This window comes from Struthio camelus, chromosome 3, assembly GCF_040807025.1.
Source record: "Struthio camelus isolate bStrCam1 chromosome 3, bStrCam1.hap1, whole genome shotgun sequence".
In the NCBI taxonomy this organism is placed as follows: Eukaryota; Metazoa; Chordata; class Aves; order Struthioniformes; family Struthionidae; genus Struthio; species Struthio camelus.
This window is the reverse complement of record NC_090944.1, coordinates 13,713,561-13,729,240: the sequence shown is the minus strand read 5'-3', so window position 1 is coordinate 13,729,240 and position 15,680 is coordinate 13,713,561. Positions and strand designations below refer to the sequence as shown.

The 15,680-nt window shown below is 43.3% G+C and overlaps 1 protein-coding gene across 5 annotated transcripts in view; it reads right to left on the bottom strand.

Annotated features, from left to right (window-relative positions):
* RUNX2 (RUNX family transcription factor 2) overlaps window positions 1–15,680 on the bottom strand; it is a 159,277-nt gene that overhangs the window by 104,286 nt on the left and 39,311 nt on the right. For 3 of the 5 annotated variants that reach the window (XM_068936977.1, XM_068936980.1, XM_068936979.1), the window contains exon 4: window positions 1,840–2,013. The exons of the other annotated variants lie outside the window; for them this stretch is intronic. In XM_068936977.1, the coding sequence (XP_068793078.1) occupies window positions 1,840–2,013 (174 nt within the window). The remainder of the gene's footprint in view (window positions 1–1,839; window positions 2,014–15,680) is intronic. 5 annotated transcript variants of the gene reach the window in all.

Sequence of the window (15,680 nt, the reverse complement as noted above, 5' to 3'; positions counted from 1 at the left end):
AAGTTTTCACCTCCAGGATCTGCAAGCGCTGCGGCCGATACATAACGAGGCAGAGAAGTCCTCTATTAATCAAACCCAGCAGAACATTTGCTACGGGAGGCATTTATGTGAATAAGAACAGCATATGAAGTTACACTTAGCTGGGAAGAAAATTACAAGGGGATCTCAGTTCTCGTGCTTCAGGGCATAAGCTGATCACCAGATGGAGTCAGGAAAAATTTCACCCTCCTTCTACTCCTAGATATAGTGTTGCACACCGGGTAAACTATGGAGGCACAAGAAAAAGGAGAGGAGCTGATTATAGCCCCCCCTTCCCCCCCCCACTTTACTAGGAACTGTCGTGTCCTAAAATGTCGTCTGACAGAGGAGAGTAGTTTAAAAAAAAGGGGGTTAGATTGGCAGTCCTCACCTAGAAGACGACGGGCACTAGAGTCCTGGCTTCATGGATGTCCAACTAACAAAACACTAAGCCTGGCCAAAAAACCTGCTCTGGGAAGCTGGCAGGCAGCAGGTACCATGTAATGAGTACTATCAACATATTTAATATATTAAAAATATTTTACACTAGTTAAAACTAGACTTCTAGATCTGAAAGAACTTTGCCACAGCTCATGGGAACAATTTTTTTGTTTCAATTCTCTGAGCGTTTGAGTTCAGATTAACCCACTTACTTCTGTTCCTTAGTGCAAATTAATAAACCAGTTGAACTTTAAAAAGAAGAAAAAGAAAGAAGAAGAAAGCCACAACACTTTGTTAAAACCACGAAGTTTCAGCTGGTATCATGTCAAAACCACTTGAAACATGAAACCAGAAATCTTCCTAGGTTGACTCAAAGACTATGTCTATACTAGGAGTGCTTTACCAGCAAAGGAATACTGGTATATTGCCTTGGCAAACAACTCCTGGTGTAGATGCAAGTACAGCACCAAAACTAAGTTTTAAAATGCTCTAGTAAATCGACTCAAAAGCTTTGCTGACAGACCTGCATCTATGTTAAGTTCTCCAATAGTTCTAGCAACTGAACTGGTCAGGTGCAACACCTCTTCACATCCTGGATAGAGACAAATATGTCAGCATAAGTTTCTAGGGTAGAAACGGCTAGAATTAGATACAGCTTGTTTTGAAATTCTTCTGAAAACATTGAGTCAATCTGCTAAAGCTCTGCATTTATAAAAATAACAAAATTGGTTTATTTTGTAGGCTTTACAGTTTTGTTGCAAACTGCTGGCATAGCTGCAGACAAATATCTTACTTCAGTCTTGTAATTTGTGACACATGGCATTTTGTGTTTTCTCTCGGCACAATCAAATCTGTCTCTCAGCATGCAATCATAAGCGTTGCATACAGTCCTCACAAGCAACCTTTGCAGATTTCTACGTAATCCAGTTCCTTTACTGTAACAGGGATAGGCACTGGTGCTAGAAGGAAACTGCTACAGCAGTAAATTATATTATTATCCTGCTAGAATGACCGTTGCATGCTGGCTATTTTCCTCACCACCAGTGCAAAATAACTGCTGAATAAAAGCATTCATTGCACTAATATGTACTATTGCACATACGGAGGTAAATGCAGACCAACATGGCAGTTAGAATTTCACTAGATTCCTACTCAATTTATCCGGATGGACGGTTTCGGACATTTGGCAGAAAGACACTTTCAAAAAGAAAGACATTTTCAGCTTCAAATGCTACAGCAAAATCCACTTCCCACCTAGCTTTGCTTGGAACACGTCTCTCGCTCTGTAGTAGCCTCTTTTTACTACAGTTGAGACAAAAATATCCATATGCAATTACTACCATTGCCTGTGCAAGTCAAACCTATGATTCTGGCTCTTACCTGTAATCTGACTCTGTCCTTGTGGATTAAAAGGACTTGGTGCAGAGTTCAGAGAGGGCCGTGGGCTCTGGGTCGGGACCCCTACTCTCATACTGGGATGAGGAATGCGCCCTAAATCACTGAGGCGTTCAGAGAACAAACTAGGTTTAGAGTCATCAAGCTTCTGTCTGTGCCCTGGAAACAGCAAATCATAAAATAAAAGCGTTAATAACAAGGTTTAATAATTTATCATACAAAAAAAAAAAATCAAAATGGTCTCTAAGGACCTGTTATTAGATTAATGGACTTTACAGGTATCTCAGCTATCCCCTGATAATAACATAGTGACATTGGTGTGGGGATTTGTGTTTCGGACATGGTTGTGCTGGTGAAAGCCGTATCGAGTAAAACTGTGCCCGCAGAGATGTGTAATATGTTGTAATTTGAATCAAAATAACGCGTTTATGAGGCCACCCACACAAGGTCTTTTTTTTTTTTTTTTCTTTTTGCTGCTTTAACTGCATGGCTAGTTAAAGGGGCAAAGCGTTCTTCCAAAAGCAAGCCTCAGGTGTAAGTAAGTGTTACCAAGTAGGACAGTAATTCCATGCCTGGTTTATATGTTGTGGAGATTTTTCCTACGAAAATGCATGTTTTTCTTCTTTTGCTTTGTTTTGTTGTGTTTCACTCTGTCACAGCTAGCTCTTAGCTTCCACTTCGCTGTAACCTGGGAGCCTTTCCAAAAAGTAAATGGTCACCTTCATTTAAGAAGTGTGGGTATAGCAAAGAAAATCATCAAAGCTGCTGGCCAAGACTGGGTCCTGCACTGCCCTCCACCTCCTTGGTCACCTTCCTTAACACTCCCGTCCCCCAGAAGCAGGCTGCCTGTGGCCTGGCCGTATGGCCACATCTAGGACAGGTTTTTATGGGTACTCATTTGTCAAAATGTAATGGGGAAAAAAAGACGAAAACACTCAGGATGCCCCATCCGGCAGGTTGGTCCTGTTCATACTGTCATTTAGGTGTTTCAGAATAAAGATTTTTACATCTCTAATTGTTGTGTTTTTTACTTCTAGGTTTAATTTATTTTCAAAGTAGTCATAGGATGCTCCTCACCTAAAGGCACCTCTGAATGTGAGGCAGAGAAGGCGTTATTTCTATCATTCAACATATGGAGAAATGAGCACGCAGAGAGATTAAGGTCAGGGCTAATTTTACCTAGCTTCAGCCATTCATAAATCAGGCTTCTAGTCTAAACTCTTCTAATGTAGACTTCCTCTACAGTTAATGGAAAGAAATAGCTGCTTCCAGAGGGCAATTCATCTCATTTGTCTCTGACACCCGTCTGAAAACGGGATGACTCACCTTCTGAATTTGCTTTCTCTTCCTTTTCTGATCAGAGAGGGAGCCCACATGACTAGTTTAATTAGACGCCCTCACCATTAATTCCCATTAAATGGAATGAACCTTACCCTAAGCTACCAGCTACAGTCACACGAAAAGCTTGTGGCAGAGCTGAAACGGGAGCCTCGGCTCATGGGTGGCAACCCAGAAATACGGGCTGCCTCCATCCCTGTAAACAGTGCCAGGGCACGGGCATGAGCATTGCAATTTGGTAGTATGTTTTTATGCTTTTAACATGTAAGGAGGGCCCCTGGTATGGTTTGGGCTGAGGCTGGCTTGAACCCTTCCAGATGATCTCTGGTGGTTCGAGATAAACCACATTTTTAGTTAGTCCGAATGCAGCCATCTGCTTGGAGGCTAAGGGAGGTTAGCTTCGTAGACATGGTTAGACTGTCCCATTGGTCTTAAGGTCAGAAAACAAATTTTGGCACTGTTTAATTTATTCTAACAGTATAAATGCGGCCACTGAGTCTTGAGAGCTATCAGGTCACCACTCTTAAATAAATGCTTTTTAATGGTATCTATCACCACAACAGGTACAAGGGTTCCTATTTCTAACTGGGTCCAAAGTGCCCAAATGTGACGGCAGGCAAAGCAGTTTCAGTTCTAGACAGCTAATTCACAACCAGATTTAGAGAAATCATGGTTCTAGAGAGAAAACTGAAGGATTCAGGTTGGGTGATGGGAAGAAACAGGATGGAATTTAATACTGGAGAAACTTCTCTAGCAATTTAAAAGAATTAATTAGTTGACCCATTATTCTGTACTTTGAAGTACGATTTTTCTCCCCCAGGATGACTCAATATAAAAACACGGGGTAGGCGGGAGCTTTCTCATTAAAGCGAAGGTGGTGCTATATGTTAGAGCTCTACAAAAATATCAGCTGACTAAAGTTAGGTGCTACACGCCTCAGAAGGTATCAATCAGTTCAAACGTGGAATGATTTTTGGTGGACTTGTAACTCTGTAATGGCAGCTTAATTAACAGGATAACATCTAGTCCTCAGTGTTATCTCTTCAATCTATGTAAATCACAACTTGTACAAGTTGGGTGCTGTTAAACCTAAAGAAAAAGCTTTCACACAAACACATAAACACGCACATTCAGTATTCTCCTGGGATTTCTCCTTGTCTGTCTTTTTTATTTCCCGCAGCTTTTCTGTATTTGCTTTTCCTTTTGTCAACTGCATTTTCCGCTCTGTTTTCTCAAAGAATTCCCTCCCCTCCCTTTTTCTCTTGTATTCACAGCCCTTCCTAATCGCAATATATCATCTCCTTTCAGCAAGTTCAAGAGGGCTCAGAATAAGGTGAACCTCACACACCAGGCCTGACTTTTATCTGGAAACGAATCTATCCCCAAAGTGACTTTTGCACTGAATTTTCATAGAAAAATCCTGTCCTATGTTTGCACAATGACTTTTTTGCTAAAGGATCACGCGCTTCTTCCCTAACAAACCAGCACACAAGCTATTTTAACTGTGTCTCCTGCTAACTCAATGAACACTTTTTATATAGGTCACCGCTCCTGCACCAACCTGTGCTGATAACCCCCGGCTCTGTTTTCATCGTGCTTTGTCTGTCCATGCATAGCTTTTCCAAATGGAGATGATATTTAACTACGTGTATTGCTTATACTCAACTAGATCTATCCCAGAAAGACAAAAATCAGCAGCTCTCTGTTGAGGACAGCAGTGCATTTCTGTGCACACAGGGAAGTAGAAGAAGAAAGGTTCCCACATCTGGCTGAACTGACCTAATCTAGAGATGCGTGGGTTTGCTCTTATCCACCCACCCTCCCCCCCAAAAAAAAACCAGGAAAAGAGAAATCTAAACACTTCTGGAAGACCCCAGGCATCAATGGAGCTGCAAGTGCCCCGAAAGCGGCAAGGGGCCAACGGCAGACTTGCCCCCGCTTTTTGACCACTTAAAATTTCGGGCTGGAACACGCAGTCCTGTTGCGACAAAGTGATCCGAAGACAAGAGCCACATTCCCCCGGTGAAAATTGCCAGTGAGAGATAAGATAACACTACAGCTTCACAAGCTTGTGGGTTACTGTGCTTGGATAAAAGCTAAAATTTGCCCACACTGAAAATAAACAGGAAACTCGACCAAAACTTCACGTTCAGGAGGGGCTCACGAAGAAGTGTCAGCACCTTAAATAACTCTTTTGCCCTGATGCCTGTGCAAAAACCCTATTAACGGCCCGGAGCAGCCAGGAGGTATATGCTGAAACACTCTAAAAAGGTTTTCTGAGGAGCACATAAGCAGAAGCAATGAAATATGTGATACATGTTTAAAATTCATTCCACAAGCTGCTTTTCATCTCAGCGTTGATGTATGTGTCCGTTGACAGAGAAATTCCTGATCCCAGGGGAGTACGCTAAGAAAAGCTGTATTGCTTGGTCTCAGTCATGAGGCATAATTTTATTTCAGGAAAAAAGATTTAGGGAGTAAGCGTGGATAGCTCAGTGAGAATCTGTGATCTGCTGCAGCAGTGATTACATTAAAGGAATACGAGGCTACATAAAGAATAGGATAAAGCAATGTCGAAGCTATCCCAATACCAGTACTCAGGGTAATAGTAGCAGTAGTCCTACCAGCAGTGCTGCATTTAGTGCCAGTTACTCTGTTAAAAAGAAGATTATGTGGAATGGATGTGGCTCTCAGAGAGGGGACAAAATACTTATGGTTGCAGGCAGTCTTTGCTATAGAAGCAAAATCTTTTTTTGAAATAAAATAAAAAAGACTGAGATTGTTACAAAATGTACTGAGTAATGATGGGAGCCAGGGGCCATTGAAATACATCAGGTCACAGGCAAGGACATGGGAAAGAACTGAAAATAGTTAAGAACTGATAGACAAAAACTATACAAATGGTTCTAATTTGTCTGTTATCATAGCACAAAACATGATATTAGATACTAGAAATCTGTGAATTGCACTAAAATGACGAGTAATAGTTTGGTCTCTCACCACTACTCAGTCATTTTGAAACAAATGCCAAATTGCGTCTTACAGTTTCCGGTGACAAAAAGCATTGCCACTGCAGCACCCGTTTTGGCCATTTTGCATAAACTGAACCAGAAAACAGTACTGATGCAGCGCAACAGAGTCAGTCCAAACTGCAGACAGGCAGACCGTGACTGTGCTTGCTGCTTAAACACGGCAACGCAGGATGGCTTTGGAGCGGTTAAAATCGCACATGCAACCTATTGTTAAATTATCACATCCCAGCTGTGGCAGATGTAAGGAGGCTGCAACTCCAGATTAATCATTTCAGTTTAAACTAAATAAAGGAACGTCTTCCAGATCAAAGCAAAGCAATCTTGCGTCTGCTGGATGTGGTGACTGGAAAGGGACGTGAGCTGCTCTCTCATCGACGCATTTCTACCTCACCACCGGAGAAGTCAACATGTAAATCGGGCTGCTGAAGAGCCTGACTTGCAGAATGTAAATACGGTGTTGAGGCTTCGAGATTTTTACCTCCTCGGGGAGGAGGGGTGTGTGTTTTTATCTTCCAGCTTGTGGGTGTGGAACTGAAAACTCATCAGATCGTGCTACACGTGGCCTCGCCAGATGCTGACATTCAGGGACTCCCTTTCTTTGTATCGTGTACACCACCCACCAGTTTTTTTCTGGTACCCAGGAGATCCGGCTACCAGATTGTCAGCAGATGTTTTTATCACTCTCAAGTGGGTTTGCTCTTTTCAGTCATCGCCCATTTCTATCTTTCTCACTTTTGCCTCAACAACAAAAAACATCATGGGAGTCAGGTGTCTTTGCAAGAAAGTCAAGGGAATGCCCAAAATGTCATGAAAGCAAGAACCTGGCTCTCACCTGAGGGGGATGCATCTGCTGGGACAGCCCAACCAGAATGGATTTCCTTGACTTCAACTTGGGTCAAAGAGCCCAAGTTTTGCTTATTCCCAACGTTCAGCGCAGGTAAAGCACTTGCAAAGGGACAGAAGGGGGTATTTTTTCCTGCTAACCTTATAGATACATGTCTTTGAGACAAGCACACTGCTTATATAGTTTGTAATACTAACATACTAGGGGCATACTGCGTATGTGCAGGAGACAGTTTCACATCATGAAAAGAACAGATTATATATCTTCTGAATTTCATCATAAATTCTCCTTAAATTTTCTTTGGATGTCTTTCTGCATTTCATCCCATTTGACCCTACAGATCAGATATAACTGATATGAGCTTGATTCTGAATTCAACTCCAGGCTTGCAAAGCTGAAGTTCAAGGAACTACATTTATGCCAGAGCAAAGGAGTTCAGAACTGAGCCTAAGGCTTCTCAATAGCTATTGCGTAAGGACGAAATAAGACTGCATATTCAGCATAAAGCAAAGTTGTTCATTGTTCTGTTACAAGTTTCAGACAATACATCATTTCAGCAAGAGAGAGCTCCAAAGCAGTGTCTATGTATGCTCAAGAGGTAAAAAATAAGAGAGCCATAAATCAGCAACACCCCAGAAGAAGCACACCAGCTCTTTGCAAGGAAAAATCTCTGAAACAAGTCAAAGTAGTCCCTCTTGTGACAAACTGTCCTCTCCAGCCTGGCTTCCCTAGGCAGTCCCCTGTGGCGCCTATCATCCCCCCGGCCCGATCCTGCAGAAGGCACACAATTCAAAGTTCATGAAAAAAAAAATAAAAAAAATGCGAAACAGAGCCAAACAATTTTTACCCAAGAAAGTGGAAAGCCTGGAACCCTTCCAGTCTCTTGGGTAAAGACACAATTATGAGAAGAAAAATATAATCTACCCAAGAGACATAATTACATAATTAGGCCATAGGCTCTGCATAGGAAAAGTTCTTAGAATTCATAAAACAAGGAGCTACATAGGTGCAGTAACTGCATTTAATTCACCCAATGGAGGAGAAAAGATGTTTGTTTTTTAAGTAGCTAAGGGCACCAGTTCGCATTAGACTGAAGAGCTATTCTCCTAACTGTACAGGCAGAAAGAGTCACTCAGACACGGGCAGTAATCAAGAGCTTGTCTCTTTTTGTTTTCAAGAAGGACATATTTTTCACCCAAAGCAGGTAAGGCCTGTACCTGAAACTACTGCAGAGAAATGAAAATAAATAAAAAAAAAGGAAAAGCATGCACTGTAGACTGGCTCAGTTCCTGTATCATGGATATAAGGCAGCCCATTGCTGAAATCCCACTGAACTTCTCCTTCGTGACCCCTGCTCTCTCAAAGGCACAAGGTCTGCAAGCTATTGGTAAAACTCCAAAAGGGCTAGATCCGGCTGCCATGGACATCACCGATGCCACTGTCCTCCAGGAGCTGTGGCTTGAACCCAGGGTGAGCGGAGGCAGGGGTGGGTTTGAACCTCAGCGTTTCCCCTGTAAACATCAAGCCCTCAGAGCATCTCCTATGTCAATGGTAATCTCCCTACTCACTTACTGGGAGCAAAAGGAAATTTTGACTCAGTTCATCTTGCAGGCAGCCTGCCCGGCCAGGGATGAATTAAGAGCTTACAGCAGGCTGAAGGGAGAAAGGGGCAGGGAGAGTGAAGGGAAAATTATCATATGGGTGTGTAAACTGTGTCCCTTAGCACTCATGGGAATGAATCTAATGAAAGCATTGCAAAGCTTTTGAGACTATCAAGTGCTATCAACACTTTTTTGAAATTCAGTCGGGGTCTGTGAAAAGCCAAGAAGCACACGTCTAGCTGAAAGAAAGATCGTGAGGTCAGGGGTTTTCAGCACATCACAACAGCTGGTAAGTAGCCTCTTGCTCCCGAGATTTTACCGTCTGGAGGTAAAAATCGTCTGCTCTACTTCAGCTGCCGCGCCAGGAGAAGTGCTCGGTGAGCTTTCTGCTCCTGCAGAAGCCAAGGGAATGATGGCGGACACGCTGTAGGGACTCAGGTAGCCAATAAGCTTGCACACAGTTGTGTTAATAGAGCAAAACTGCATGAGTTGATGGATTAAACTGAAAAGGAGCTTTGAAAAAAAGGATAAGAACAGCAGGAAGGGACCGAGCAGGCTTGCTTTCGCTCTGGTTCTCCAGTGCATCTCAACTCTTCCCAGCAGTGCAGCGTGGCAGGTCCGCTTCGGCCCTCTGCTCTGTCCCCCACAGCGCTCAGACCCAAAAATCAGTCTCCGGCTCCCTGCCTGCCCTGCTCCTCTGCTGCCCTGACCCACACGGCGCCAAAGGTGTCCTCCGCCTCTTTTCCAACCCTGCTACGTGCAGGTTGGACGAGCTAAGGTCTCCGCTCTCTAACTCACCTAATAAATGAGCAAGGTCTCGCCTCCCCGTGGAGGAGTCCCCTGTGTTTTCTTTTCTTATCTTTTCTAGGAGCTTTTGAATTCTGACTTGGATCTGGCTGTTGTGAAAAGCTAAGCAACATCAGCATCAAACTGGCCAGGTGGGACACAGAGCGGGTGGGGGAGCCCCTTGCACCCAAATGCTCCCCTTCAGCCTTACCCAGCACCCACGCACACTAAGCATCTGAGCGCCAGGAAACCAGCTCCATGTCGCTGGCATCACTGCTCAGAGACCTTAAAGGCAACTCATATAAACAGACACTGTCATGCAAGTCCGTGTCTCTGCCTTAATTCCCCGTGCATGCTGCTATCTGTTATGCTCTCCTCCTGTTCCTCCCCCCTTTTCCCTTTTCAGCATACAGGGGAAAGAGGGAGAGCGAGGGCAGCGCTGCAAAAGTGCAAGAGCTCCTCATTCTGACTTTGTCATCCCCATCCTCATCCAGCAATGGCCTTGAGGAACAGGAAGGCATTTTTTTTCCCCTCAAAGGTAACCACCCTATAAAGAGCCTGCCGACTTCTTCTGCTTGCTGCAGTGAACAGCAGTAAAGATCATAGCAAATGAAGGGGGCGAAGGGGGTGGAGAGGAAAAAAAAAAATCTCCTGCTTGAACTGGCCTCCCTCCAGCTGGCAGGAGGGGTTGGTTTTCTTAAGGCTTGCGAAACCTGATTACTTTAAAGGAACGAAAAGGGGGGAGATGTAAACACAACCATTAAAACAGATTTAAGGTGCTTAGTTTTAATCTAGTCTAAGACCTCTCCAATGGTATGCTGCTTTGCAATCCTCTGCTCTCTAGACATCAAGAAGGTGCCTTTTCATTTTTGGTTTTGTTTTTCACCCCCAAAACCAAGAGAATATTACAGACTGATCGCTGCGGTTACAATGGGAATTCAGGCATGGAAGAAACAACAGTTAAGCAATAATAGATGGATATGTGTGTGTTTGCACTGTATCTTTCAACAGATTGTTTTGCTGCGTTAGGAGACTACTGTGTTTATATCCGTGCAGCAGGTTTTAAGCAGATTGTTTAAACTTGATTAAAGAAGGGATATTTCTAAAATAACCTTACTAATAAAATTCAGATGGCTACAGCAACCTGAAAATGTGGTTAAAAATAAAGAAGATGCCATTTCAATCTACACTCACAGGGGTAACATGATATAAACTCCGAAAGCAAACAGTCTTTACAAGTTTGTCTTGAAGGATTATCTTGTGTATCAGCACCCTCTGTGGCAGAGTAGCATTTATCCACGTATCCGCCCATGATAATGCTGTTGCACAATTTACTACAGCCTTGATAGACAGATAATTGCTTTATCCACCCAAGTGTAATAAACGGAGTCTACTATGTTAATCCTTGTATTCTTCTTGTCTGCGAATGCCAAGTAAGGGAGAGCCGTGCATTGAAAACCTTACCCTCTCTTTCCAAAAATACTGGAGTTTACTCACACTCAGACCTGCTAAAGTGTTCTTATTACATTCCACTCTCGTGCTTGCAGTGCCAAGTATTTTGAGTAGTATCAAGTTATTGTTATATAAAGGGCACCTCAAGTCAGGCTACATGCAGGCAGAAGCCAAGATGCAGCAGCCACTAAAAAAAAAAAAAAAAAAAGTCAAACACCTTTTCCCACTCAGTGAGTAAAACAGACAAACTGTTACTTGTTCTTGCGCATAACATAGAAAGTAATTAACCTGAGCTTCTAAAACTGGCCATGTGTCCGCTTTGTGGAAGTTGTCAGACGGTTGAGAAATGTCATTTAGCTCTTGGCCCATCAGTGTTTTCCACAAAAATCTATACAGATTTTTTATTTTAAATGTCAAAAACAGGCGTATCCTTTAAAAGGTTTACAGATTCCTGGCAGCTCCATGAGCTTAGGTTTGTGGCATCTAATTTGCAATGACAGTTTGATGGATGTCTCCCTTTCTTCCTTTTGAAAGGTATACAGAATTGGTGGTTTACCCAATGAAAATCATGCTTAACGTTGTTCTTCTTTGCTCTTACTTACACACTCTAAACCATTTTAAAAGGTCAAAGCAGGCTAGGTAGGGTAGATAGGACAAAGTCTTGTGCTGCTGGCAATATGCAGGCTCACCGGGGCAACTTCCATGTTGCAGAATGTATTCAGCTTTCTGGGTAACTGCAGTGCTTGCCCAAGGCCTACACAACAGCCAGGTTTTCAAGGTGACTAGCCTTAAGTGGCATATAAACTGTGCACCCAGGCTTAACAAAAAAAAAAAAGTTCTCCTGAAGATCCTGCCAGCAATCCTGGAGGTCAGATGCTTGGTCAGGTTCTGATCCTTTCGTTATGCTCCATCTCTACTCTGCTAACCCCAACAGTGGCCTTCTGGTCCCAGGTGGTAGGTGGGACAGATGAGGTTTCAAGGCTTTAGGAGAAAAAATGTCATTTAAAGGTTAAAGCACAGCTATGGGGGCTGCGTGAAGGAAAGGCTGTGTGTCAGTGTTTGTTACAAGCTTTCCCCCTGACTCGCTATTGAGATCCAACTGGGAGGCATTTTATGCATCTTCCCACCAGGGTTTGTCTTTGGTCCATTAATATTTATTATTTCCATTGCATCACTTAGGTGATGCAATACAAAGCAGAATTATGAAATCTGGAGATGGCATCTAGTAGGGAGGAGTGCTCTATACTTTGGAGAAAGGGGTCAGAAGTCAAAATGATCCTAGCAAATTGGAGAAAGGATAAGAAATCAGCAAAATGGCATGCAGGAAAAAGTAAGTAAGTTCATCATACCACACTTCACCACAAGAAATCAAATGCTCAGATGCATCATAATAAATAAGCGATTAGCCAGCTCACTGCTGAGGAAGATCTAGGGATAACAGTGAGTTGCAAGTTGCATGTGAGTCAATAATAGGATTCGGTTTAAAAAAGAGGCAAATGCAGTTCTGGGAAAGATTAGTGGCTATGATGCATGTAAGACATAAAAGGTAACTATTACGCTCTACTGAGACCTGGTGAGACATCAGCCGGACTGCTTTACCCAGCTCAGGACACCACCCTTCAAGAAAGATAGACGCAAATTAGAGAGAATCCAGAGAAGAACAACAGGAATGGTGAGAGATTTAGAAAGCATGACCTACGTGGAAAAGCTGAAGGAAACACATTTGTTTAGTCTAGAAAGGAGAAGAGTGAGAGAGGACATGATAAGAGTAAAATGTTTTCTAAAGAGAATGATAATCAATTGATCTCTGTGTCAGCAGAGAACAGAACAGGAAAAAGCTGGCTTCACTTGGGGTGAAAGATTTATGCAAGATAATCGCAAACTCCTTTTTAAGTATAAACGAAAAAGCACAAAAACCAGACTTGGTAAGTGAGTGGAAGGCGCAGTACTGGAGGTTTTTAAGAATTTGGACAAAAGTCAGTGATGACCTAAGTATATATAATACTTCCTCTGAGGAAAAATGGACTAGGTCGTCTGAGGTTTCTTTTAGCCCTACTGTTCTAGGACTTAGCGATTGTCTGTGCTCAGTTCAGTCACGTATGCAATATTTTTAGTATGAGTACGTCAAACTTATGCTAACTGTGGGCCTGATGTTGCAAAAGCGTTCGGTGTCTCTAGCTCCCATGAAAGGCCACAGTTACATCAGGCTTTGTCTGCTTAGGTATTCCAGACCACAAGGAACGATAGTCTGGAAACACAGGTATTAACCCCTCTGTGCCTTAGTTTCCACTGCCTCTAACTTTGGGATAACTTTGGCATCTCTTCGCCTCACAAGGGATACTACAAGATTTATTTCACTATTAATTTAGCAATTAATTACGCTTAGTTTCCACTCATTTTGTGGGGGAGACGTAATGAGGTAAAACTAGCGTATCACTGTAGCAAGTCAGGAGTGTTCCCATAGCCCCAGATAAAGGTCCAGCAGATCAGGTATAAGTTACCAGTCCATAAGGTTTTGGGGGTTGCTTTCTCCTGTGTGTCTTTGCTAGTGCGAGAGTGATGGTCACACACAGAGTAGCCCTGGCCACCCCCTTCTGATGAAAGCCCTGTGCTATTCTCCATGTCAAGATGAAGAACAAGGAATACCAAACTGACAAATTTGGCCAGGCACAAGCTTGCTATAGAAAGTCTCTCATAACAGTCGCCAACCAGGTGTTTTGCCCTTTGTTAATCATAGCAAAGCATGGCAAAAACCTGGATTCTGCTGTGCACCACACAAGTGTAAATCCCATTACCGCTACAGCACCTCCAGACCTACACGTGCTTCTCTCCAGTGAAAGCCTCCCACGCCCTAGGGCTGGCCACCTCCACCTCACCCCACCTGCTTCATCGCGCCCCAAACCCAGCAGAGCGTTTTAAGAGTATGGGACGTGAGTTGTGGCTCACGCTAAGCGGGCGCTTGGGGGCTTTGCTCAACAGGGCGCCTGAGACAGCACCAGGATGTTTAACCTGCTCGGAGGTGAGGCCCAACACCAACACAAAGTAAAAGCCGTGAGGAGGGCGAGGGGAAACAGGGGAGCACTGTGACCACACTTGGCCACGAGGAGGAACGCCATTTTTTGATGGGCTCCGGCAGGGGGGCTGCCTGGTGCAAACGCATGAGGGATGCTCCCAAAACGCCTCGACTACCACCGGCCAGGCCGCAACGGACGGTCTCTCCGGCTGCCTCCTAACTCCCTGAGCTGCACAATCCTCCACAACGTCCATTTTTAGAGCAGACCATAGCTCCCAGGCTTTGCTTTGACCGCGCTGTAGCTACTACCCTGATGCCACCGCTAAACAGAAACCCCCTCGGGCATTGCCTTGTGGGTGCAATCTTTCAGAAAAAAAGGAAAATCAAAGAAACAGCAGCTGTAAATGACTAGCTATGAAAATCACAAGTTGTTCGCATGAGCAGCTGGGAAGTTTATAGCTTTCAGAGACATACACAAGCGCACGCATACTACCTATACATATATATATATACCCAAGGCTTAGAGCTGAGAACGCACTGGATCATCATTGGCAAGTGCTCCAAATACTCCGTGACGCTTTTTTATTATTATTTTGGTGAGTCATTACGTTTGGATGCCCACGACGGTGCACCCGCAGAAGACATCTCTGCAGTGCAAGAGCGGCAAGGACATTTTATGCCTCTCTCTTCAAACAGGCGGAAACAGCACTAACGGACTTAAATTCTGGAAATGCTCATCAACCCCTGTGCTATTAATATCATCTCAACAGCGCGTTCTATTTAAAGCAATTTTCTCTTTTTAGGTTTTGTTTCGCAGGCAGCAAATCCTCATTTAATTCATGGGATAAGGACGGCTGAGCCTACAAAGGGAAAAACGGAATTGTGTCGGGCCCAAGCCATCAGCCAGAGCGGCAAACGGAGGTTTTGTTGCTGTCTTCAGCAGGAGACGGCCTGGCTCTGGAGTCTTTACAGCTTGTACAAATTTGATTTTTATTACTCACTTTGGTTTTAATGTCACATGACTCATTACAGGAATAATATATCTGCTCCTACTGTAATGGTTACAGTTGTACATCTGCAAGGCCAAAATTTGATCCCTCTGTTTTGGAATTGTAGATACAAACTGGGTCATCTGCTCTTTAAACCTACTATTTTTTCCCCCTACTGCGAGAAACAGTCAAGCAATAGGCACAACTTTTACAGGATAATACATACATATGTGAGATTGTCTTTTCTTTAAGGATAACTGTCATTTAATTCTATCAACAAATACTGAAAATGGAAAGCAAAATGTTGCTCCCCTTTTGTCTAAGAAAAATAAAATAACCCTGGTGATACTGAAGAAATTGGCTAGATTTTAGTGGTGTGTTGCTTGGCTTTCGTTTAGAAGTAAAATTCATCTCTCTTAACTATTTTAAATAAAACAAAAAGACATCAACAGAAAAGAGGGACGGAAAGCTTTTCCCAGCTTCAAGACATACTGTGAGGGTATCTAGGTTTAAAATAAGAAGGTGTTTTCCTTTTTTTTTTCAGGTAGACGTCTACAGATAGCTCAGTGCTATTAACAAAGAAAGAAATTTCTTTCTTAACTTTTCTCCAAGTAGAACAGATCATTCCCTGACTGCAAGACTCCTGTGACTAGTCTCCTTTTGGCAGCAGAGAAAGAGTTTGGATACCACTGTCATATCCCCACCATTGCTGCTTCTTGCAATGACCAGGCTGGACGGGTATGGAGACAAACAAGGAATTCCTCTTTCGAC